We start from the raw sequence: 26,944 nt of genomic DNA on the forward strand, positions 1-26,944 counted from the left end.
GGTGGTCACAGAAATGGTCAGGACTTTCATATTATAATTAGATGGATATTTTATAGAGTAATGTACAGAACTATGGGGAAAGTGCAGCGATATGGAAGAAATAGAATTGCTATGCTAAGGGCTAACAGGATCGATGGGCTGAATACCCTCCTTCGTTGATACCACAAATCTATAAAAACAATCCATGGTAGTCTGAGTGGCTTGTGAGTCACTCATTATTTTGTTGGTGACTGTTGGCAAAACGTTTAAAGTAGTTCATAAATATGAAAGGAATCTATGTCAGACACTTTACAGGGAACAAAGACCATGACTTTCGCAACAGCATTTGCCAAAATCACCGGCTGAAATAAAACTAAGTTTTTTTTTCCCTCTGAAATTGCACGGACATCAACCATGAGCATCATAACAGTGTCACTGATCACCGCACAGCAAGGTCCTGGCACAAGCTTTAATTACGACATGCTTTACAGATTACAAGCCACCATGTAATGAGGCACTCTTGCTCTATGTTGCACCAATGTATTTTCTTCAAATAAATAGCTATGCGCATAATGTAATATTAAAGCTGAAACTGAAACTTAAAATATGATGTAGGCAACTGAAGTTAAAGAAAGTTCTACTTCTGAATTCTCCGCACTGAAGACTGACAGAGATGGATTAAGTAACACCTATAAGTTAGATTTTCTAATGATAAGATTTCTGCTTTACATTCATTGAGGTAGAGTATTTGATACCCATTGTGATATCCAGGATCATCTTAAATGGAATTACTACATAAAATGCAGGTACCTGTATTGGAGATCCCAACACTTCAGCACTCCCTTTCTGGTGAATGGGTGGGAAACAAAGGAATTGGGGAATTAAGCCTGCACTATAATTCAAAGGCTTGCACCGTCTGTGGATGAACAGCACAATTGTCCTCTTCCACCAATGCCATCCCACATCTGCCACTGACTAGCATCCAGTTCTGTGATCCATTGTATCTCCAAAATACACTCCTGCCCATCGAGCCAGTGCTGAGCCTCGTCTCTGGGGCGTCTCCTGGATGTAGGAATGCAAGAAGTAGAAGCAGAATTAGGCCATTTGGTCCAGTATTTAGTAAAATTATGGTCGATATTAATCTCAGCAAATCTCCTATTCCTTGATTCCCATAATGTCCAATAACATTAGACAACAACAAATTTTTTCAGAAGTGTTGCATTCTCAGAATTGTTTTGTTTATTATAAACCACTAGAAGCTGAACACAAATAGAATTTCAGACTACTTGTATCACATAGTAATTTGATGAAACAAGAAATTAACTCTCTGGGGGAGCGCTGCCTGCAAGTCTGTAAATGACGTTAGTGGGTGTGGGGTGCAGTACGCCCATGATTATTTGGCAGGCTTCATTAAGCAATGGCACTATTTTCTTCGCATGACCTGGTGAAACATTTCACTGTGCTCGCCCTGGCAGTGCTAAGATGTGCATGGAGGAAGTCTAATTGGGAATGCAGAAATGAATCTTTAGTGACATGTCACACTTTGTGGTTTTGTATGGTTGAAACATGTTGGCAACCAGCTGCATGTAGTGTTGTGCTCTGTAGTTGCCAAATGAACTTTCAGCAACATCTTTGAATGCCTTCCATGTGATTTTCTCCGGTCCCACCAGAAGTTCTTCAAATTGCCTGTCATTGATGACCTGTTTGATTTGTGGACCAACAAAAATGCCTTCCTTAATCTTGGTATCTGATATTCTGACTTGAATTATGAATTGAAATAACAAATATAGGTCATTTCAAAAACAATGGTGCATGAGAGAGAAATTTCATGGTGATTTTCATGATCAGCAGCCCAAACTCCATAAGATACACCCAAAAGTATTCTGGAAGCAAAACCTTTGTTGTCTAGTGTAATCTATCATCCTGTATCTTGAACATACAGAGTGTCAGCCTTCACAGTCCATTCCTCCTGGGTAGAGAATTCTAAATATTCACTATGCTTTGGGTGAACAAATTTCTTCTCATCTCATTGCTACATCTTGGTGAGGGTGAGGGAGAGGGGAGGAGAAGCTGGCAGCGTGACGCAGCACGTGCGGCTGCTCCAAAATGATATCGTATTTGTTAAATAGAGGCTGTGCACAATCCTGATTTGATGGAGACAGACGTGAGAAGCACAGAGGAACATCTGGAGAAACTTCTGAAATGCCCGCTTCGCTGCCACTGCTACTGTGCAATAGAGAATCTCCGGAGGGGAAGGCCCCAGATCCTCGGCTTTTCCTATTGCCTGTTGCCAGGGACGGGGTCAAAGCGCTCGGCAGAGATGGCACTCGGTGCTCGGTGTTGGAGGGCTGATCGGAGGCTCGAAGTTTTCAGACGGACTCAAGATTCAGCTGTGGTCGGGTGCTTCCAGGATACTGCATCGGCAAGTTTGCGGCACTGGAAGCTCATGGCAGGGAGAGCTTCTCCCTTCTACCGTCTGCGTGAGGTGATGGGACTTTCAAGAGACTTTGAGATTTTTTTTACCGCGCCTATGGTCTGTTCTTCGTCAAATTACTGTATTGCTTTGCACTGTTGTAACTGTATGTTATAATTATGTGGTTTTTGTCAGTTTTTCAGTCTTGGTTTCCCTTGTGTTTCTGTGATATCATTCTGGAGGAACATTATATCATTTCTTAATGCATGCATTACTAAATGACAATAAAAGGGTACTGCGTGTCCTCATAATCTAATCTAATCTAAATGTCAATTACTTACTATGAGCCTCTGCCATCTAGTTCTAGACACCACAGTCAAGGATACATTAGCCCTGCATCTACCCTGAAAGACCCATAAGAATTTTGATGTTTCAGTGAAATCACCTCTCATTCTTCCAAATGCAAGAGCATTGAGGAGTACTCAGCTCCACCTTCCCTCAATTCCCTTCATTTGAGGGATCAGTTTTGTGGTGCAAATGTTCACAGAAGTACATAGAATAATGCTTATGTATAGCATCAAAGGATAGCTACAAGGTATCACTTGGAGCCAGTATTTTGTGGTTAGAGGAGTTCTTGGGGGAGGGGAAGGGATGCGGATTGGCTTTTTGGCTAGTGACAGGAATTTGTGTGTTTATTATCACAGTGTGTTGCTGTTGATCTCAAATGAGGAGCATGTTGAATTATGCGGTTATGTTGATGTAGATGGTAATCCGAACAAAGGGGAAAGTTCAGCCATTTGTGTGAACCTCAGAAATTATGTAATTCACTAAAATTTCCACTAGCCGTCTGTTAGTGCTTTGCTGATTGCCTCTGCTTTTTTTTATTAGGCACTACCTTGGGATTAAGGATGATTTACTTCCGCTCTAGTAATGAGGAGGCTATTGAGACTGGTGTAGGAACTGTAGAATTTCCTGCAGACATTAGAGAAGCAGTAGTTTGTGATGTTTCTGCCACTGCTTCTGCCATTTACTCGGGGCTTCTTTGTGTTCCTGATGCATGGCTTAGACGTTCACAATACCACCTCCACTTTAAGCAGTCAGAGGCCATTGGTTCCCAGGGGTCAGCGGGGACGTTGCACTTATTTAAAAAGACCTTTAGCAAGATGGCGCTGGTGACCAACGTTGATGTTTTGCAGACAGCCCACAAAACTACGCAATACCCTAGTATCTGGGTTTGTTCAAGTCTTGGTATACATCTACTTCTGAACCACGATCGCTGCAGGCAGCAGCCTGTAATATCCCTTTAAGGGATGGACTTTTGTACTGACTAAACAAACTGGCGCTTTGCGATTTCCTGGGGGAATTGGCAAACTAGACCCTCAGGAGTGCTGGTACAGCCATCGTTAGGGGTGGGCTCTGGGTCAGGGCCTGATAGCACAAGATGAATCCGTGCTCAGCTCCTTCACTCTGTGCCAATTAAAGCATTGAGAAAGATTAAAATCATCAAGGCCAGGAGCAGAAAACAAACAAGTGTTCAGTGCCATCTGCCAGCGTTTGACCGGTCTCCTCTTCTCGCTACTACCGTCCAGCGGGAGGTGCAGAACTCCTAGGACCCACGGCACCAGGTGGGGAGCAGTCATTGGCCTCACTCGCCTCAGCGCTGTGCAGCTGTGGACTCTGCAGTTCATGTCCCTTTTTCCCTTTTTTACTATTTGCACAATTTGTCCTCTTTTGCATGTTGAACATGTGGCGATCTTTGTTATGTGTGGTTTTTTTTCATGAATTCTATTGTGGTTCTTTGTTTTGTGAGCAAGGAGATAAACCTCAAGGTTATATATGGTGTACATACTTGATAATAAATTTGAACTTTTTGTACTTGTGAGTATATCCTTGATTTCTTTTTTCTTTGTTCATCTGGTAATCTCTTCCTAAAACAGGGTTTGGAATAACATGTCCACTTTGGGAGCCTGGTGTCATGAGTGTAACTGAGGCTTTAATAAGTTTTAATTGTTGCCCTCTATATGTATGGTAGATGTGCACTTCATTGCCACTATCAGTGTAGGGAAATGGTCAAGATGTGCGTTGCCACTGATATCTTGGTAGCACTGAACTTCTGCAAGCCTTGGTCCTGCAAGGACTGGAGGGTGCAGGCACAAGGCCTGGTTTAGAGCTGTTGACGTACACCTCATAGTTCCAGATTAATCACCTGTTTTCTCCTTCATCCCAAAACATAGACACTGGGGAACTCCCAACGGAATATCCATTGGTCTTTACCCAAGAAGTGGCATGTCTATGCGGGGTGGTGAAGGGATGAGGTTGCAGGGCAAGGAGGGGCATCCGGCACTCCTCTCAAATAGAGCAGAGGCCTTTAGCTGCCTTGAGCTGTTTGGTGAATTCTCCACACAATCTTGCCCTGAAACTGCAAGACACTGCTTACATTGCAGGTTCTGGCCTATGTAGTCTTGCCTTCCCAATTAAAGGTGTGGAATGCTGTGAATGATTAAAGATCGCTTCCTTGATCACATTGAACAAGCCACAGTGTCAGAAGCAAGGCACGGCCATTTACTCTCCCTCAAATCCCAATCCTCAACTCTAAACATTATTGACCTCATTAAGGAGGATGGAAAATGAGATTAACCACAAAATATGCACGTTAGTGAATTCTGTTTAGAACATAAAACTATACAGCACAGGAGCAGGCCCTTCAGCCCTTTATGTCTATTCCAACCATGACGTCAGATTAAACTAAACCTATGACCTACATCTTTCCATTTCCTGCATCTCCAAGCACATGCCTTAGTGCCTCTTAAACACCACGATGGTGTTTGCCCACTCTCTCTGAAAAATATCTATCCCACACATCTCCTTTAATATATTCGTTTCTCACTATAAATATATATAGTTTCTTATTTTTATTCCTACGTGAAGAAGGGATACAGCATTCAATGTTCTTCCCCTCCCGCATGTAGTCTTCTCATTGTACAACAACAACTGAAAGGTAAGTTTATTGTCACATTCATAAGTACACAAAATGGAAAAATGAGACCATTTTAACACAAAGTGATCACATATTAGGAGTGCTGTTTTGTTCAAGAACCTGTACAGCGGATTCCGGTTAAATGGGACACATTTTGGCCCTGTTAAGTGGCTGCCCCAATTAGCTGAAGTTTCATGGAATAGTTAAAAAGATATTTAAAAAAAAAGACAAATTGAGTAACAAATTATGCATCTAAACAAAATACAGAGTAAATTAGAACACTATCAAAACTACTAAGGCATTGTAAAACTATGTATCAGTTCTTAATAGTTATCCACGGAGGGATTCATTCGGTGTATACTGCCGATTGACTGTAAATGAATAAAACCAGCGCAGAACCTCATGACTGCCTTCACACAGTGTTTTCATCCATTGCATCCGCCAAATGTTCATCTTAATTGTAACACCCAAATTTTTCATGATCCCTGACGTTGAAGTAGTGAAATCGTTCTCATTTTCACTCCCGGCGTTTTCTGGCCTCTGGAAGCCACGAATGCTTCAAACTACAGTGAGCAAAGCAGTTCGGAATTGCCTTACTATTTATTACTCGCCAACTGCTTTTTGAACACACGCACGCAAGTGACGCTCCAGTAATTAAAAGCTGACGGTTCTGAGCGCAGTGTGTTGTCTGGCAGCCGCACAAGGGCACGCGACTGACGCAAATTAGAGACGTTCGGCAACAGGCGCCTGTCCCAATCAAGCGGTATAGGGTCCCAAATAAACGTAGGAAGTCCGGCTACTTTCTCGATTACTTTCTACTTTTGAGAGTTGCCCTAAGTAAACGGCTGCCTGATTAACCGATTGCCCGATTGACCGGAATCCACTACAGCTGAAGGAGAGTAAATGTGACTCATACACTGCAGGACTGTCTGTTTTGCCTTTATTTGTTAAATTGGCCCGCATTTGTTATCATTTCTAATACCTCTTGGTCACTGGTGCGCTTTGATCATATAGCAGCCATGATGCAACGGAGTCTCTTGCATAGCTCTTGATGAGTGAACTACTTGGCGCTGGTATCGAGTCATACAGAGAAGAGCAGCAAAATGGGATTTTATGATAATCCATATACTTAACTAAATTTAAATTCCACTGTGGGGATTTGAACTTACATACTTGGATTATTATTCCAGCCTTCTGGGTGACTAGTCTGTTATTTATGCTTCTGCTCCCTAATGGAATTGAACTAACCAATTCATGAATAAAGGGCTGACGAAGGGTCTCGGCCCGAAACGTCGACTGTACCTCTTCCTAGAGATGCCGCCTGGCCTGCTGCGTTCACCAGCAACTTTGATGTGTATTGCTTGAATTTCCAGCATCTGCAGAATTCCTCGTGTTTGCGTTTTATGAATAAAGGGTCCAGCGGAAAACTGTGGGGAGTTATTCCAAGAAATCATGGAAATAACAACAAAGTTTACGTATATAATCCAGCTTCATCTGAAATTTCGGGTCACATGTCACTCTGTACACGCTGTAAACAGAAAATCTGTGCACCGCTTTTTTCCCTCTTATGTCCATTTTGTTATGGGGGTTCATTTTACAACAGTTTAGTCCGGTCGCTTTGTTCGTGAAAGCTCCTTGCTGACATGAGCGTGTCGTGACATTCCGGAAAACGTATCCCAAATTCGGGAAATTGGCCGAGTGTGTGAAAGAACTAGGCAGATCTGAATTCTCAAGGCAAACCAACTGTGGGAAATGACAGCTCTGGCTTTATTGCCACGGCCTTTTCTGCTATTAGTTTGGTGCTGCTTTAATGTGTCAATTAAACTACTTCTGAGCGAGAACCCTTGGATCACAGCCGAGCTCAGACAATATGCCAGTCGCTCATTCTCTTCAAAGTAATAACTGATAGGACCGCAGTTGCGGTAGATCGTCAGCCCTCCCTCCCTAAAGTTGCCGGCTTGTATTTAATTTCCAGCCGCTTTCTGCGGTAATATCCTGCTTGCTTATATTGTTCTTAAAAGATCTTACATATTCCCGCTCTCTGGGCTGTAGTAGACGCACGTTAATGTAGTTTTCAGATTTGCTCTTTAGGGGAAGAAAGCGGAATTGATGCGTTTTGGACAACAGTCACCAAAATTGGACCAATTTTCGGTTAATTGCAGATATTGATATCATTTCGATACTTTAAGCATAGTTCAAGCAGGTAAACGCCCAATAAGCAGCGAAGTTGTAATTCATCACAACTCATCAATGATTACTTACGAGCGCATGCGAAAAATAATGGCGTCCAATTGAAAATCAGAAAAGAAGGAAACAGAGGAACAGAAATTCCTTCTTCCTCATCACTCCCTACCAGCGAGACTGAGTGGCTTCCACACCAGTTCTATGCATACGCGGTGGGTGTTGAGGTCAATGTAGGTCTCACAGGCACCACCCCCCAACGGAGTGGGTCGGACTAAGAGACAGGTGCGTTCCTTTCATGCTCTAAACCTGACTTCCATACGCTTCTGACCCAGACAATGGAAATTCTCAGTACCGGCCAAATCCTCCTCCGTTTTGAGTCGTCATTAACCAGGAATTTCCCCCTAGATGATGCTGTTTTTTTTTCAAATAACACACTGAATAACCTTGAATTTTTTCTTCTTGTTTTCCTGGTATGGGCGCGTTCAAATCCAGAGCACCCATTTTGGGACTCCGTCCTCATGCTGGTGAATGAACTGCGTATATGTGCATTAAAGCGGGTCCAAATAGATTCATACAGAACGGGAAAGCCGTTCGGCCCAACTCATCCATGTCGACTAGCTGAGCCAGTCCACTTGCCTGCGTTTGGACTATATCCTCATAAACGTTTTCTATCAACATACAGTACCTATCCAAAAGCCTTTCAAGTGTTGTAACTATACCGCCTCTACCACTGCTCTGGTAGCTCGCTCATATACCCACCTCCTTATGAAAAAAAACTTTCCTTCGGGGAACACCATTAGATATTTCCCGCCTCACCTCAAATTTGTGCCCTCCAATTTTAGACTCCCCCACCCTGGAAAAAAAAGACATGTATCTTCCTTAATATTTTATAATTTCGCTGCAGGGGGAAAATATTCTGGCCGGGGAAAGGATAATAACATCAGTCCCCCAAAAGCTTGTGATTTGGGAGGTTAATTGGCCATTATAAACTGTCTTTATTGTGTAGTTGAGTGGTTGAATCCCGGAGGTGGAGTGGAGAGTTGAACATAGAACATAGAATAGTACAGCACAGTACAGGCCCTTCGGCCCACAATGTTGTACCGACCCTCAAACCCTGCCTCCCATATAACCCTCACCTTAAATTCCTCCATATAGTTGGTGTAAATGAGGTAGATGGTTGATGGACGGGTCGATGGGCCAGTGTCCGTGCTCGGAGATATTGGGAAAGGAGAGGCGTAGATGGAGGGGATTGGGGTTAACATTGGACAGAGAGGGAGAGAAAAGGAAATCGAGAGGAAGCATGGATGGGAAGGACAAACGAGACGAAGAAGAGTTGGGAGTAGGGGAGTAAGTGGCGCAGGGGGACGGGAATAGTCCGGTTCACCTACTTTAAAGCCTGTTCATGTATGTGTGGGAAAGAATACTTAGTGCGCAAGGGAACGAGGACTAGAAAGCCAGGAGCCCAGTTCTGTGGAGGTATGTAAGGTCTAGTCAGAACAAGAACTGTGGGAACAATCCCCTTCAACGTCCGGTAAAGAGGTATGAAATATCGGATAATAAAGCATTAAATCCAAGGCTCTCATAAATCATCCATTGTTATGGGCTGGGTTTGACTCTATGTCAATGGGAACGGGTCTATTTAAAATAAGTTGTAAATCTGGTGAAAGTTTTTAGACCACTGGCCATGCACACAAAGTGCTGGAGGAACTCGATAAGTTAGGTAGCATCTATGGAGAGAAATACACAGCCGACATTTCGGGCTGAGACCCTTCATCGGGACTGGAAAGGAAGGTGGCAGAAGTCAGAATAAGAGGGTGGGGGAGAGAAAGGAGTACAAGCTGGCGGGAGATAGGTGAGGAAGGAGGTGGATGAAGTAAGAAACTGAGAGGGGATAGGTGAATGAGCTGAAGGACTGAAGAAAGTGTACACATTTCCTACCCCACCTTCTTATTCTGGCTTCTGTCTCCTAACGACGCGTCCCGGCTAAAAGCATCGACTGTTTATTTCCCTCTATAGATGCTGCCTGACTTATTGAGTTCCTCCAGCATTTTGCGTGCGTTGCTTGAGATTTGCAGCATCCGCAAAAAACCCTCCAGAGTTTATGACCGGCAACGCTATTCCGTTCACTCACGCCTTACGGGCTGGTCCCGCAGCACCTTAACTAAAAACAAGTATCACAGCCTCGCCAGTAACATGGAGTATGGTCCTATTTCGATGGTTTGGAATTTGTTTACCAAATCACTTTGAACATGTTGTCCCGTTACTGGATGTGCAGTGCCCCTAACACAGCGCGTCTCACTCAAATAAAGCTGCTTATGCCAAATGCACCTGCTGTAGTAGTACAGGTGCCGACATTTGTAAGGCTAACGCCCACCAAAACATGTCTCCCCCCCCCCCCTCTTCCTTGCGCCGCATATCCTTATCGCAGAACCCGCTCTGAATTAGTTGGCGGAGATCCACAGTCGAGGGATAAGACTCCTCGGCCCGATATACTTGTTCAGCGCCACCAGAGCCCGTTCGAATATTTTTGTTGGTTGCACTTGATGAAGAAATCTAGAAAAGAAGGAACCTTTACCAGACCTTCAACAAGCTGCGGTGTTGGCTGATTCAGTCAGTGAATACTTAATAAAAAATCTCCTGAAGTTATGTATTTCTGTCGTACATTCAATTATTCTAATTCTACAATAGGCGTATTCGTTTTTGAAGTCTAGTTTTGTTTTGTAAACCGGGTATTTGCTGATTCTCCCATAAAAGGCGCAAATTTCTCCAGCAAACCTGAGCATCCTCTACCTACAGGTCTGATTTTAAAGAAAGTTTATAAGCATTAGTCATATGTTTCTTCAGTTTAGTATCCTATTGCTGGAGGGGGAAAAATCAAGTAAAAACGCGCAAAACGGTCAAAACTTCCTAAATGCTTTTCGCTCTGTAACTATTCCCATTACTTACATTTATGGCCGTGTTTGATTTTTCATTACAATGTGATAGAGCTCTGTCTTTAAGAAGGATGCTAGCAATTTACAGCAACGCACTGCACATAAATCACCAGATAATGCAGAAAAGAGTGAAGAATAATCGAAAAATATTGTGAGGCGTATACTCGATCTTCTGACGGGGAGTGCTTTCTGCAATAACAATCGAGGCGCTTAAACGAGAAGTAATTTTTTACTCATTTTTCAAGGGTGCTGGCAAAACCAGAATTTATGGCCCATTCGGAATTGCCCCTGCGCACTTTGACTTGTTAGGTTACACAAGAGTCAACAACCTTGATGTGGAGTTTGAAGGTATTTAGAAGCCAGAGGAAGGATTTGTTTTTTCTCTCTCTTTAGCTGCCACGGTGGGATTTGAACTGAAGCCTACGATTATTGGCCGTTGGATTACTAACGACTGCACCACCAGCCCGAGCAAGAATAATAAAGAACAACATTGGAGACTTTGGATTTCAGGAGTAAGTATATTGAATCCTATTGGAAATACATTGCCTTGTTGTTGAAAAAAATCATTAGCTAATAGAATTAATTTTATAACCTTTTTCCACTGATACAGCTTGAATGTTTCCAAGATTTTATTGCAGATTTCCAGCATTGCAGTAGCTTGCTTTTCAAGAACCTCAAGGTGGGTGGTAAAGATGTTTTCAGGGAGCCACAAAAGAGCACTTACAACTAGCGAGTGGGGAGGTTTGTTGCTGAGTGTTACAGAATTTAAGGCTCTGAATCTGTATTTAATCTATAGTGGGACAATGTCATTTCCATATAATTGTAAGGTCAAAATCCAAGAAGTGCAGATATAAATCCAGAAGATGTAGGAGCAGAAGTCATTTGGCCATGGCTGATCCCATCTTCCTCTCAGCCCCAATCTCCTGCCTTCTCCCCATAAACCTCCATGCCTTGAACAATCAGGAATCTATCAACCTCTGCCTTAAATATACATGAAGACTTGGCCTCCACAGCTGCCTATGGCAAGGAATTCCACAAATTCACCACTTTCTGGCTAAAGAAATTCCTCTTCACCTCCGTTCTAAAAGGATGCCCCTCTATTCTGAGGCTGTGCCCTCATGTCTTAGACTCTCTCACCATAGGAAACATCCTTTCCACATCCAATCTATCAAGGTCTTTCACCATTCAACAGACATTTCAGGGGACGGTACAGCTGGGAAAATTAAAGCAATAAGAAGACGCCAACCAGTGGAATGATTCAAACATGATGACACCTGAAAACAGTTTCTGAATCTGAGAATATCCCAAAATTTAGGACCAATGTTACAATGGGAGGTAATGTGGGCTGTGAAGCATAAAGATGAGGGAAAAAATGAGAGTCAGTGCTGATTAGACTACTTGCAGCAGAGTTTAGGATGAGTTGCCCATTTACAAAGGAAACAAGGTAGCAGCAGAGATAAATGTGTATGAGGGAAGGCCATTCTAGGTGTAACAGAAGCATGGTTCAGGATTTCAGGAGCAAATGGGGTGGAAACAGAAGAAGACCTGGGTTACCATATTGGCCTATATTGTACTTACATAAAGATAATTATCTTATTTAAATTGTTTTGGACCATTCTGTTAGGTACCCAATTGAAATGGACAAAATGGTAGTCATGTTCTTTTAGGCTGCAATTTATTTCCTTTGCCCCACCCCCCACAAAAAAAAAAGAGTTGGCTATTTGTCATTTTACTACCCGGCCATTTATTTATCCTCCATGGTGGCCCTTCCATAATATTAAGTATGAAAGGCATTTTGTATGCAGTAAGGTTATATTTTCTTAATCAATTGATCAAATACTCTTCCTACATCTTTCATAAGAACATTATGGATTCAGGTAGTGCCATCATAAAGGAAATTGTGCCCCATGTGGTGGTCTGAAGCTACGATTTTGAACAGACCATCAGTTGTAAATTGCAACCGATCTCTGTGCCTCGGGGCGAGGGACTAAAATACTTCCATCCCCTTCTTAGAGTAAACAATTAGCAAGGTAGCACAGATGGTGCCTTTCAGCTTCGGAGACCTGAGTCCAACCCTGTCCTTGAAAGCTGGCTATGAGCAGTTTGTTTGTAACTGAATTAGTTTTCCTCTGAACGCCCTGGTTTCCTCCCAAATTCCTGAGCAAGATGGCAGGTTAATTGACTGCTGTAAATCACCTCTTCCTTGTTGGTTAATGATACAAAATAATCTAAGGAAAGTTGATGGGCAAGTGTGTGAAAGAAAACAAGTTGCAGGGATACAAGGAAATAAGGGGTGTGGGGAAAGACTGCATTTCTGGAAGCCTGGATTTGAAAGGCTGTTGTGATAAGTTGTAATGTGATGGTGAGGAAGGTGGTATTAATGCTCTAAGTAAACATTTCTGAATCAGAAGTGGCATTTGAAACTTATTTCAGTTTCAGACACAACAAAGAATGTTTCATCATGTTGTATTCGAATGGGGATTAGGAGTAGATCCCTTAAATCAAGAGTTTTTGATGCAAGTCAAACAGCTTGATTAACAATGGGGTTCATTGACAATAATGGATAATAGGGCTAGGTGTCAATGGTAGCCACATGAAAGACTGCACACTTGTGGGTGAGTCAGATAAAGAAAAAATAAGTGAATGGTGAAGGAAACAAGGATAGAATGTCAATAAAGTCAGTAAAGGAGGGTCTATGATTATTATCCATATAGACTTCAAGAGGTTGATCAATAATGCTACTGGATGTTGGGATTACCTTTTGGAACTACAAATTGATTGGCAGAAGGAAGTCAGAAAGTGGGAATAAAATGCTGATAATATGATGAGTAGGGCATGATGTGATGTTTCCTGAAGCACTGCTGGACCTCAACATTATGGGATAAAACAGAAAAAAAACAGCAGATGACAAAGGAACATTTAACTGGGGCTTTGGAGCATGGGTTGATGACAGGTTCATCAGATATTGGCATTAAACGGGTACATATTAGATAATAAGTTAGACATGCATTTCCATGATTATGAGTGGCAAAGTGATGAAGCTTTTTAAGATGATTAAAGATTCAGTTAAGTACATGGGGAAAATATGGTAATCTGGTAATTGGTTTATTATTGTCACATACTGTGGTACAGAGGAAAACTAGTTCAGTATAAGATGAATAAGTATTTTGCATCAGTCTTCTCTGTGGAAGACTTCAGCAGCAATTCAAAATTCATGAGTGTCAGGGGTCAGAAGTGAGTGTAGTTGTTATCATTGAGGAAACATTTTTAGAAAGCTGAAAGGGTTGAAGGTAGATAAGTCAAGTGGACCATATGTACTACACTCCAGAGTTCTGAAAGAGGTAGCTGAAGAGATTGTAGAGGCATGAGAAGTTACTTCCAAGAAATTCTAGAGGGTTGGAAAACCACAAACGTTACTACACTTTTTAAGAAGGAAAGGAGGCAAAAGATAGGAAATTACAGGTCGGTTAGTCTGACTTCAGTGGTTGGCAAAATTTTGGAGTTCATTATTAAGTCCATTATGAGGCTTTGGAGTACATAGAGGCACATGATAAAATAGGCTGAATTCAGCACAGTTTTCTTAAGGGGAAACTTGCTTGACAAATCTGTTGGAATTTTTTGAGGAAATTACAGGCAGGGTAGGCAATTTACTTGGATTTTCAGAAGGCCTTGACAAAATGTTGCACATGAGGCTGAAGACCCCATGGTATTACAGGAAAGATATTAGATTGGACAGATTAGCTGACTGACGGAAGGAAAAGAACGAAATAAAGAGGGTCTGTTCTGGTTGACTGCTGGTGACTAGTGGTGGTTGAGCCCATTACTTATCACATATATGTTAATGATCTGGATGACAGTTGACAGAATTGATGATTTTGTGGCCAATTTATGGATGATTCAAAGACAAGTGGAGGGGCAGCTAGCGTTGATGAAACAGGGAATTTGCAGAAGGACTTGGATAGATTACGAGAATGAGCAAAGAAGTGGCAAATGGAATACCATATAGGGAAGTGCATGGAAGAAGGAATAAAGGCACAGACTATTTTCTGAACAGGGAGCAAATTCAAAAATCAGAGGAGCAAAGGAACTTGGGAGTCCTAGTGCTGGATTCCCTAAAATTTAATTTGCAGGTTGAGTCGGTATAACCATATAACAATTACAGCACAGAAACAGGCCATCTCAGCCCTTCTAGCCATGCCAAACTCTTACTCTCACCTAGTCCCACCGACCTGCACTCAGCCCATAACCCTCCATGGGGAGGGTTATGGGGAAGGCAAATGTATTGTTAGCATTAATTGCCAGAAGACTAGAATATAAAAGCAAGGATGTAATGTTGAGATTTCATAAGCTGTTGGTCAAAGCACATTTGGAGTATTGTGAACAGTTTTGGGTCCATATCTGAGGAAGGATATGCTGGCATTGGAGAGGATCCAGAGGAGGTTTATGAGAATGATGCTGGGAATTAAACGGTTAACATATGACAGGCGTTTGATGGCTCTGGGACTGTACTTTCCAAAGTTTTGACGAATGAGGCCTACCAAATATGGAAACCCTAGATAAAGTGAACATCTTGGACCAGAGGGCACGGTCTCAGAGTGAATTATGTCCCTTTAGAACAGAGATGAGAAGGAATGTCTTTAGCCAGAGGGTGATGAATCTGTGTAATTCGTTGTCGCAGATGGCTGTGGAGGCCAGATCATTGGGTATATTTAAAATGGAGGATGATAGTTTCTTGATTAGTCGGGGCAGCAAAGGTTATGGGGAGAAGGCCGGCGAATGGAGTTGAGAGGAAATATAAAACAGCCAAGACAGAACGGTGGAGCGGACTTGATGGACTAATTCTGCTCCCGATATCATATGGTCTTGTTTTGCATACTGTTCGTACAGATCAATTCATTACAGTGCACTGAGTTAGCACAAAGTAAAGAACAAGATTGCAGAATGAATGTTACAGTTACACAGAAAGTGCAGTTAAGGTGCGTGTTCATAAAAAGAGATAGAGTGCAAGGTCGAGAGTCCGGCTTACCGAACTGGAGGGCCGTTTATTCTCCGAGGCATCAGTCATAAGGAACATTGGAGCGAGCGCACAACAAGTAGTGGAGAATTTTAAAGTCCGCTGAAAAAAAAAACAGAATGTGCTGCGAGCCGGATAGACGTTTCCATAGGGAGCAATGGCAAGTAAGCGGACAGGATCTAGTGATCTAAGTGTTGGAAGGAGAGGTCGGAGGTTCGGTCCTGCTTCAGGACCTGTTTGTTCAGGGCAGTGCCGAGCAGCTGAATGACCAAGGACAAGATATCAGCACAATGTTATTCTCAGTACTTTAACTTCGAATGCAGTTTACATCAATATTAAGCCAGCCAGGAGTCCTAACGTATTTTAACAACTAACCAAGTACCTCTGATGAACTGTCACTATTGGGACGCGCACAGCAAGATCCCGCGTGAAACTACGTGCGAATGACCGACCGCCACAGGGAGTACAGCCGGCGCATTCCTACGCGCCCCCTAAATTCAGGTTCACCGTCTTGTTGTGTGCCGATTCTTGATCCAGGTTCGACCTCCGAGCGTCTCTGGGCGGATAGGAAACTGACGGGGTGGCAGTCGGTAGGAGAGAGGGTGGATTGCGACCGAGGGGGGGAATTACGCCATTCCAGATCCACATGATCCGCTCCGCGTGTTCTTCGCAACATTTAAAATCTCTTCTTTAAAAAAAAGGCACCAAAACAGCAACTGATGATCGTAAAGGCGGAGAGAGGTTGGTCTGCTCTGGGAGAAGTCGCCGCGGAGTGGCGGGGGTGCAGAATGGCGTTTCCCGCAAGGTTGCAGTGAGGGGCGGAGGGGGTAGGGGTGGGGGTGGGGTGGGGGGAGGGGGGAAGAGAAACTTTGGGTCGGGTCTGCCATTTATTCTCCCGTAACTTGCAGCCGGGAGAGAGTGAGAGAGAACCATGCCTTTCCCAAAGCGCATCTGTGAGCCGCTGCTCCTAACTCGCCTGGGCTCCGCCGAGCGGCCCGCAACCTTTGAAGAACTGCCCGCTGTCAGCAACCATACGCTGGCCCGGACTCTGGGGCAGCTCGCCGAACTGGCCAAGCATGCCTGTGGGCTCTTCCAGGAGATCGAAGACGAGGTGCTGCGGATCCACCGCCGACTCGGTTCTGTCCAGCGGAAGATCAGCGACATCGCCGCGGCGGTGACCGCCTTGGACGCGAGACAGGAAACAGTGCGTAAGTGGACTTTTCTGTGTGATTTTCCAAGTCAAGGAGCTGGGTGGTGTGTTGGCTTCGTGCGCGCCTGTTGACCTGTCTGTGTGACCTGCAGTGGATCTGTTTGGAAAGACCTGACACCTTCCCGCTCATGTGATTGAAGTCCGCTTGTTTTATCACTAGGTTTGAGCCTCGGCTCATTCAGATCCAATCCTCACCTTATTCACGGAGATTTGTAAACCTATTTCCAGTTTGCAGTGTGTGTTTGATGTTCAAGGTGAATCTCTCCCTCACTAATCACTCTGGCACTGATTTAGGGAAAGTGATGTTTTGGGGATTTGCCTGATTTTGTAGCAGTTTGCTTCAATTGCGTGTTCTGTCGTTCAGTAAATGCTATAATATTTGGACTTTCTCTTCATCCACGTCTCACTCCTCAGCTGAAGGAGCGGGTGTCCGTTCCTGTTCATAGCTTATGTTTGACAAACTCCTCCAGACCTCCGCAGACATTTGCCCGCCCAGATTTTCCGCAGGCCGGCTCTGTTTTTGGGAGACTTTCCCCCCTGGGCTCCCGGCACCTTCATCTTCGCGCTCCTTTCCCAGTTCCCGCCGCCTCCGCAGGTTGTTCGCCCTTGCGCTGGCCTCCCGACCGGCGATGGGTGTCGGTGCACTTTATTTTTAACAGGTGCTACGCAGCCGTCCCCTGACCCCAGGTCGGTGATGTGTAGTTGAGGAAGGGGGTGAGAAAGGAGCAAGGTCTGGGTCCGCACCCGATGGGTGGGGTGAGGTGTGTGTGTGTGGGGGGGGGGGGAGAGACTTTAAACCACGGCTTGTAGTGTTAGCTCACAGAGAACTGGGTTATGTCAGAAACAGCTTGAAGAAAATAACAGACCGGGCTGGACAGGTCCAGGAACGTCAGCAAAGCCTTTAAATGATTGTCCCCGCTCCGACCCGGTTAGAAAAACATCGCAAAACAAAACATAAATGCAAAGAGATTCTGCCCATCCAGAGTAGCAGAAAAATGCTGGAGGAAATCGGCAGGACAGGTAGCATCTACGGAAATGCATGAACTGTCGTCGTTTCGGGCCGAGACGTGTTTCTAAACAAAACCTGTAGCGAAGATCTCATTTTACGCCGCGGTGTCAAATGAGTTCTGAAGTAACAAACACGCTCCACTGTTTGTATTAAGTAGCACGCTCAGCCATTCTGTGAACTGGCACATATCAGCGTGGTGAAATGGTGCTATTTGAATGTACCTTATAAGGCTAAAATTCATCTCTCCCGGGAAAATCACGCCGTCTGAAAGATACTGTGTCGAGAGCTGGGTATATCAACGAGTTGCAAATACAGCGCTGGACATTTCACTCAGAAGTTTCTGTGCTCGGTAGATTTGAGTGGAGGAGATGTGCTGTTAACGTTTGTGATGGTGTCACTCATTGAACATTAACCCGCATGGTTCGCAGACTCTTTGTGCAGGCGGCATCTAAAGCCCACGGATTATGTTGTGGCTCTGTATGTGGTGACAGGATCGGACACGCAGCGAGTGAGCGGAAGGGCTGTCAGATCGTATCTGGTCAGCCGTCGCTACAGCGCGACAGAACTGCGGCTCATGATGGACCCTCATTAAACTGTTCTGTCGCCAGCTCTCTCCGCACAAGATCCCCAACCTAACTCCCAAACAGGTCCGTACATCGGAGTCCTAAACCATTATCGGGCGCGCTCTGAGCTACCGCGGTCACCCCGGTCACCCCGGTCACCGGGATGTGTGGCGCCTCCTTCTCAGAGAGCGAGGGCAGGTCCCGTCATCTGGCGAACTGCAACCCTCCCTACTGCGTGGATTCACTTCAGTTCAACTGTCTGCAAACTCTCATAATTTTCACTGCCCAGTCACCCGATCCCTGTTCCCCAACTGAGCCCTGACAGACTGGAACCAACCAAAGGTTAAAGCAACTGAATCTTCGAGTAAGCCAACCCATCTAGAAAGTTTAACCAGACTGTTGGAATCCAATCTAAACTTTCAAACGCACCCCGACACAACATATTTTCCCCGCTTGCTTCAATCCGGGAAGGTTGCTTAGGCATAAATGAAAGGACTGTGCTCAGATCAATTGACCGTACAACTTGTAATTTATGTAAATCCATATCGATTTAAATTGCCGTGATTTAGGATAACGCTGGACATTTGATAATTGCTAGGTTTGTCCCTAGTATTCTCGCGTTTCTAAGGCTGTTAACCGTGTTGAGTCAGTAATTTAATAGACACAGTCGATTATGCAGCCTTTGATGAGTTAAGGCCAAATGTATTTTGAAAGTTATATGCATAAATCTCATGAAGTGAATAGCAGTCTGGGATGGTTCAACCGAACACTGCTATCTGTGCATTTGTCCTCGTGCCTCAGTTAATCTATCCAGAGAACAATGCCGTATACATATAAATTATTCTACATCAGCAGAAGGGACTCACGGAGACAAATGGCTGAAGGGACCTCATATGTGCTGAAAGTAATAATATTTCCATGCTACTCTAAAGTTTGACATGACTACAATCAGGCAGCGTTGGGAACGTGGATTGCTGGCTAACATTACACTCTGAAAACGATTTCGTTCGGGAAACAGGTCAAAATGTTTATTCTTTTGTTGAAGCATGCATTGTGCATATGGGCTGAGTTGCAAATTGACTACTGTAACTTTATTTTTCCAGAACAATTAATTAATAATGTCCAGTATAACTTCTCCCATTTCAGTGGGCGTCCAAATGCACTTGCGTTGTCCCTAATGCTTGTTCCACCTGCACTAGGTGCGGTGTGATGCTGGTCCTACAAAATGATGCTAGTTCCTGCACCCAAACAATCACAATAATAACGTAAGCAGAATAAAGTATCGGGTCACTTCTGCAACACTGCTTTGAAAGTATCAAGACTATATGATTATGGATGTTACTTTTTCAACAAAAACAGTTACTTTCCAAGATTATGTTGGGGATTGGAATGGGGTGCACTTCTCAGAGCAAACAGGAAGGCCAAAATAAATCTATTACTTGTCGTAAGTGAATATACTTTCTGAACAAAATAAAGGCTGTCCAAGAGAGTTCAAACCCAGTTTGGTGTATGTTATATTATGTGTTCTCAATTATGATACTAATAGGGTGCTTCAACTGAGAAGGATATGCCCGTGATAGGTGGGCGATATGTTTAAGGTTCTTTTCTATAGAAAAACTGCCAGTGAAAATTATGACCTTGGTATCTAGTGGTGATGATTTTTTTCCTCCTCACTTCGTCTTCCAGATGTAAAATGGTCTGCAGATTTGCACTGCCTCCACTCATCCATCCGTGAGAACTGTGCCCAAGAAGACAGCTGATAGCTGTAGAACCTCACCCTGCTGTAACCTAGGGCTTTTCAGGAATTAAGTAACCATTAAAAGAAACAAGCTATCTTAAGGGTGGAGCAGTGACACAGGTGTTAGAGGTACTTTCTCACAGCTCCAGCAGCCCGGGTGCAGGTGCTCATGGTGTGGAGCTTGCATGTTCTCCCTGTGACCACATGGATTTCCCCCATATTAGACCATAAGACCTTTAGATATAGATATTAGGCCATTTGGCCCATCGAGTCTGGTCTGCCATTTCATCATGGCTGATCCATTTTCCCTGTCAGCACCAATCTCCTGCCTTCTCCCCGTATCCCTTCAGGCCCCATTTTCTCTCACATCCTGACCATCAGGGGTTGCAGTGAACAGGTCCCTATGAACGGCCTTTGGTGTGTAGAAATTGGGAAAAGATGACATAGAAAGAATAGGTTATAGGGAAAATGAACTGGAGAAACGGAATTGCTCTATGATCTGTGGTACACTCCATGGACTAAAATGACCTGCTGCTGTGATGTAAAGAAATATGGTGTGTAGTATGACAACCAAATATTTGTGTATTGTGTCGTGTTACAAGCATGTTCAAGAGACATTAATTATCATTGTCTGTTTGATATAAACAGTTAAATGCAGGGATTGGGATTAAAGGTTTTCTTTACTCATCTGACTTTGAATCTGCCAAAGTCTATCACCACATTGCCAGACACTTGGAATGTGCAGACGCACACATGCTGGAGACATGAGGTTTGTCCCATGTATACAGGCTGCATCTTAAAATTCCTGCTGAATTATGCAGAGTAAGATTCTTGAGTTCAGAAGGAACTCAGGCAGCTGCAGCAGGGAGGAAATGTTTAGATGTGAGTTCAAAGACTTGGATAGTTTTGAAATCCTTGTATTTCCTCGTGTAACCCTCAGTTTGACTAGCGGCTTAATCTAGGAGATGATAACCCCTGGCCCAGCCAAATTTAAGAAATCTCGTGTAGGTGGATGCTGCGTGATGTGTCCCCTGTTACAAATCAGTACCACAAAATAACAAACAGTACATAATATGTGATTAAACGATTGATCTTTACAATTCTTAATTTGACTATATGACTAGTAAAGAAACAAAAAAAAGAAAAGGGCCCATTCTCTTGGAACAGTCTAATGTGCAAATGGTGGAGCTCACAGTGTTGTTCATTTGTTCCCGTTGACCTCCGAGCGTAGCTGACCCTCGGACCCTCACTCCTCAGTCCACTCTGTCCAGCGGTCTACCAACTCTCTCCATTTGTGTCCTCTCCCTTCATCACTCCCCGACAAAAGACCACGAAATCCCTGCTTCCAGCCACTCAAGAAAGAACAACATCCTGCTCATTCACTAACATGGCCTGTTATCTCTAATCATAACCCAAGCATTGCTGCTACAGAGAAACCTAAGGCTAATGCCTTAGCAGCAAAACATTACAGAGAGGCCATTACATTAGCAGTGAAACCTTACAGCATGTTACACTCATATAGTAGAACTTGTTTAAAGTGTGGAGTCTATCGTCATTGAATGAATAAGTAGAAACACTTTACTTGAATGCACTATAGTTATCGTGGACTTTATAAAAACAGTTGTAGAAGAGTGTGCCCCACAAAATCATTCAGAGTCTACCCCAACCAGACACCCTGGATGAACCACGGGACCTGCAGTCTGCTGGGAGCCAGATCAGTGGCAATCAGATCTGGTAATACAAGAGATCCAGGAATGACCTCCAAAAAGCCAACTCATGGGCAAAGTGGCAATTCCAAATTAAACTTGAATCACTGAAAGATGAAGGGCTTGAATGCTATCACCTCTTACAGAGTAAAACTAAGCGTCATAGGGCTTTGCTTCCAAACAAGCGCAATGTCTTCCGCTATGGCGTATGCTGGCTAAAACTGAAGTCAAGTGCGGAGGAAAGATAGACTCCCATGTAAAGACAGTGACCAGATTTATTGATAAGCACTGGTGTCTCAGCCGAGTGACACAGCGAGTTGCAACATTCTCAAAACTGGCACCCATGATAAGCGTTGACTGGGTGTCCCCTTAAGTCATACCAGAATGCAGAATCCTCAAGTCAGTCAAAATAAACTGAACAAGATTAAACAGAAAGCACCAGGGATTAATGACACCCACTAAACAATAATTAACCAATTACAGTGATCCAGAAACCTTGGCGTTGGATACTCTTTGGCTCCCCACACAGGCCAGGAGAGCTCACTTCAGCCTTTTATGCATGCTTGTGCCATCAAAACGTGGAGGAATCATCACGAACCCCACAGCCTCCGATGACCCTGTGATTTCAGCCTCTGAGGCTGACGTGAATGAAGGTGAACCCAACTGACCCAGATGGGGCACCTGGCCGAGAGCTAAAGACCTGTTCTGATCAACTGGCTGGAGCGTTTACTGATATCTTTAACCTCCCACTTTGGCAGTCTCAGGTACCCACCTGCCTCAATTTTACTAGTGCCCAAGTAGAACATCGTAACCTGCCTCAATGACTATCATCCAGTAGCACTTACATTCACTATGATGAAGTGTCTTGAGAGGTTGGTGATGAAACATATCAACTCCTGCCTGAGAGGTGACTTGGATCCACTCCTATTTGCCTACCAGCACAACAGGTCACAGCAGATGTCATTTCATTGGCTCTTTATGTAATCCTGGAACATCTGGACAGCAAAGATGCATACACTATCAACTACAGCTCAGCATTCAATACTATCATCACCTTAGAACTAATCAATAAGCTTCATGTCCCTGGCATTAATATCTCCTTATGCAGTTGCATCCTTGGTTTCCTCACTTGCAGTTTGGACTGGCAACATCTCCATCAGCACAGGTGCACCACAAGGCTGTGTGCTTAGCCCCACTGCTCTGCTCACTTTCTACTTATGACAGTGAGGCTAAGCACAGCTCCAATGCCATATTGAAGTTTGCTGACAGCACCACTGTTGTTGGCTGAATCAAAGATGATGTCAAATCAGCATATAGGAGGTAGATTGAAAATCTAGCTGAGTGGTGGCAAAGCAGCAGCCTCCTACTCAATGTCAGCAAGACCAAGGAGGTAATTATTGACCAGAAGGAGGAAACCAGAGGTCCTTGACCTAGTCTTCATCAGGGGTTCAGAGGGGAGAGGGTCAACAACTTTAAATTTCTCAGTGATATCACTTCAGAGAGCCTGTGCTGGGCCCAGCACATAAGTGCAATTATGATGAAAGCAGGGCAGCACCTCTACTTCTTTATAAGTTTGTGAAGACTGACAAACGTCTATGGATGTGCGGTGGAGGGTATATTGACTGGTTGTATCACAGCCTGGTAAGAAAATACCAATGCCCTTGAGTGGAAAATCCTATAAAAAGTGGATACAGTCCAGTCCATCACAGATAAAGCCCCATCCCAACCATTGAGCACATCTACATGGAGTGCCGTTGCAGGAAAGCAGCATCCATCATCTGGGACCCCTCCACCACTCAAGCCATGCTCTCTTCTCACTGCTGCCATCATGAAGAAGGTACAGTAACCTCAGGACCCACACCATCAGGTTCAGGAACTGTTACTACCCCTCAGGCTCTTGAAACAAAGGAGATAACTTCACTCAACTTCACTTGCCCCATCACTGAAATGTTCCCACACCCTATGGACTCAATTTCAAGGACTCCTCATGTTATCGATATTTATTGCTGATTTATTATTATTATTTCTTTTTTTCACAGTTTGCTGTCTTTTGCACATTGGTTGTTTATCCATCTCGTTGAGTGTGGTCTTTCATTGATTCTATTGTGGTTCTTGAATTTACAGAATATGCCCACACGGTATCAAATTTCAGTGTTATGTGGTAACATATATGTACTTTGATAATAAATTAACTTTGGGTGCTCAAGTTTATAGCAAACCAGTGTCTCAAAAGTCACAAACAAAAGTCAATTTGCAGATGCTGGAAATCTGTGCAACACACACAAAATGCTGGAGGAACTCAGCAGGCCAGGTACTTTTTTCCATAGATACTGCCTGGCCTGCTGAGTTCCTCCAGCACGTTGTGTGTGTTCCTTTGAATATACTCATGGTTTATGGCTAATAATGGATTAATAAACTATTAGTATGACAGGGATAAAAAATGCCGGCAGATGACTCAACCTATTGTAGTAATGGTAACATCTGGGGATTTATATTTTGTAATTATAGCATAAGGTACATTTAATGGCTGTTTTTGCTTGCAAGAGGCTGTCAAAACAACTGGTCATAAATTTTTACCTAAATTAGGGTGCCATTGTTTTAATCAGGATCCAGACTATGGGTGTGTCCTGGGAACAGTAATGAGCTCTTGACAGTATTTTTCAAAAAATGCTTGTAATTCTTCTTATTGTGACAGTCATGCAGAATAACTAGTAAAATGAAAGGGAACTTCTTTAATAATTATACTTTATGAATGGATTTAAGAATGTGATTTTTGAATGAACGAATCACTACAAATTCAGATTAATCTTAGAACATTAATCTATTTCATATTATTTTCAATTTTTTTAATGAAAGGGCTGTATCAAATTTTGCCTTGTTCACAACTGTATTATCACCATGTATAATCATTAATTCTTTCATTATGCTGTGGCATGTGAATTCTATGTGGTGCTGTAATAGCGGATATAATAAGTACATTTCAAAGTTCATACTAAATTTATATCAATGTACATATATGTCACCATATACAACCATAAGATTCATTTTCTTGTGGGCATACTAAATAAATCCATAATAATAATAATAACAACCATTTATAATAATAACATTAATAATAACGCTGGTGGCATAGTGGCATCAGCGCCGGACTTCGGAGTGAAGGCTCCCGAGTTCGAATCCAGCCGGCTCCCTTTCACACTTTCCATCTGTGCTGGGTTGACCGTCCAGCTAGCAACTCGGCGTTATGAAAATAAGAAAGCCTGCTAAAAAAAGGCCGTCATGACGGTGTCCTGATGGCTTCACTTGGAGTTAAGGGCTTTCTTCTTCTTCTTCTAATAATAACCATAGTAGAATCAAGACAGACTGCACCAGTTGGGCGTTCATCCAGTGTGCAAAAGACAACAAACTGTGCCAATACAAAAAGAAAGAAACAAACATAATAAATAAACAAACAATAAATATTGAGAGCATGAGGTGACAAGTCCTTGAGAGTAAGTCCATAAGTTGCGGGAACATTTCAGTGATGGGGCAAGTGAATTTGAGTGAAATTATCCCCTTTGGTTCAAGAGCCTAACTGTTCCTGAACCTGGTGGTGTGAGTCATGAGGCTCCGGTACCTTCTCCCCGAAAGCAGCAGCAAGAAGAGAGCATGACCCGGGTGATGGCGGTTCCTGATGATGGACACTGTTTTCTTGCATAATGCTCCATGCAAATGTGCTCAATGGTGGGCAGAGCTTTACCCCTCATGGACTGGGCTGTAGCCACTACTCTTCGTCACATTTTCCATTCAAGGGCATTGATGATTCCATACCAAGCTGTGATGCAGGCAGTCAGTATACTCTTCACCACACATTTATAGAAGTTTGTCAAAGTTTTTGATGTCATGTTGAATCTTCACAAACTTCTAAGGAAGTAGAGGTACTGTCATGAATCTGTGATGGTTCCTCTATGTTTTGACAGGCAAAGCGAATGTAGAAGGCCTTGAACTCATCTGGCAGTGAAGCCCTGTTATCACCTACTTACAGCTTTAGCTTTTGTTTTCTGGCAGCACTGCCAGCATTCTTACACAAAATGATGGGTGCCTTCTGTTGGGGCGGTTGGTGCAAGGTCATAGTTTCTACTGAATGTGGAAACTAACCCTTGTACTTTTGTCAGATAGAACACAAATTCAGGTTAATCTTAGAACATTAGTCTACCTCCCAATGAATGGATCTTTTATCATTAACAAATAATGCCAGGGGAAAATAAATAATGCTTGGTTTAATTCACATTTCAATTCCTTACTCTGTTCAAAGGCATTATGTACAGCCTTCCTGTGGCAGTTATTACTGTTCTCATTGCACCTTGCTTTGCTACAATGGGTCATTGCTTTGTTGCCAGGAGTGGATAATCTGACAAAATAAAAACTGTCCATGATTTCATGATAATAACTTGTATTATTCATTCACTTTTACAGATATAACAGTGATTTGTTTATCGAGCACAAAAAGTTGTTTGTATTTAGAATCTGGAGGTCAGGTCAGCAATATAATTTTATGCTCTGTGGGCTCACACTGAAACAGCTGTCCCTCTCCCAAGGATAACCATAGGTACTCAACTGCATACACATCCGTACACTGTAGGATGTGTGTTCTCCACCACTGTGCACAGTTTGTAACAACTGCAGTAAACAATTGAGGTCCCTCAGTGCAGTGCAAATGATAAGAGACACCATACATCAGCTTCAAGTCCGCTAAAGATAAAAGTGTAGGCTTCAGGTTGCTATATTTTCTCAACATAGCAATTAAAACATTCTGAAGTGTTAACTCACAATATTGGACCTACAGGCAGCATTAGAAAGGACGAACGGTGCAGGGCATGGGAATCCTTGTATTGCCCAAACACCACACTAGAAACAAGGAGAATGCCTGGGGCACAGATTTCCCTTGATGCCTACATATGGTGATGATATCCTTTTGTTCACGCCCTGGTTTGCTGGACAGCTTCGAGCAGCAGTGTTTCAACGCTTCTCTTCTCTGTCCTGTGAAGTTGTGCTAGTTGAGGCATTAAAGTATTTCAAAGCATGCATTGATGGGGTTAAGTTCAAAATCATCTTTGTTCCTGTGGCTCAGAGGTAGTGGGGAGACATTAACCTTTGGTCACTAGTTCGAAGTACACGAAAGGGTATTGTCTGCTACTTACTCTTACCTCTGCACATCTTCTTCCCAAACTGCACCAAT

General features: G+C 43.4%; 1 protein-coding gene across 2 annotated transcripts in view; it reads left to right on the forward strand.

The window, feature by feature from the left end:
- The first annotated feature begins 16,368 nt into the window (after positions 1–16,368).
- Positions 16,369–26,944, forward strand: part of LOC140199132 (actin remodeling regulator NHS-like) — a 467,573-nt gene continuing 456,997 nt past the window's right edge. For both annotated transcript variants that reach the window (XM_072260706.1, XM_072260707.1), the window contains exon 1: positions 16,369–16,708. In XM_072260706.1, coding sequence (XP_072116807.1) covers positions 16,432–16,708 — 277 coding nt within the window. In that variant the 5' untranslated portion in view covers positions 16,369–16,431. The remainder of the gene's footprint in view (positions 16,709–26,944) is intronic.

Source organism: Mobula birostris, chromosome 6 (genome assembly GCF_030028105.1).
Source record: "Mobula birostris isolate sMobBir1 chromosome 6, sMobBir1.hap1, whole genome shotgun sequence".
NCBI lineage: Eukaryota > Metazoa > Chordata > Chondrichthyes > Myliobatiformes > Myliobatidae > Mobula > Mobula birostris.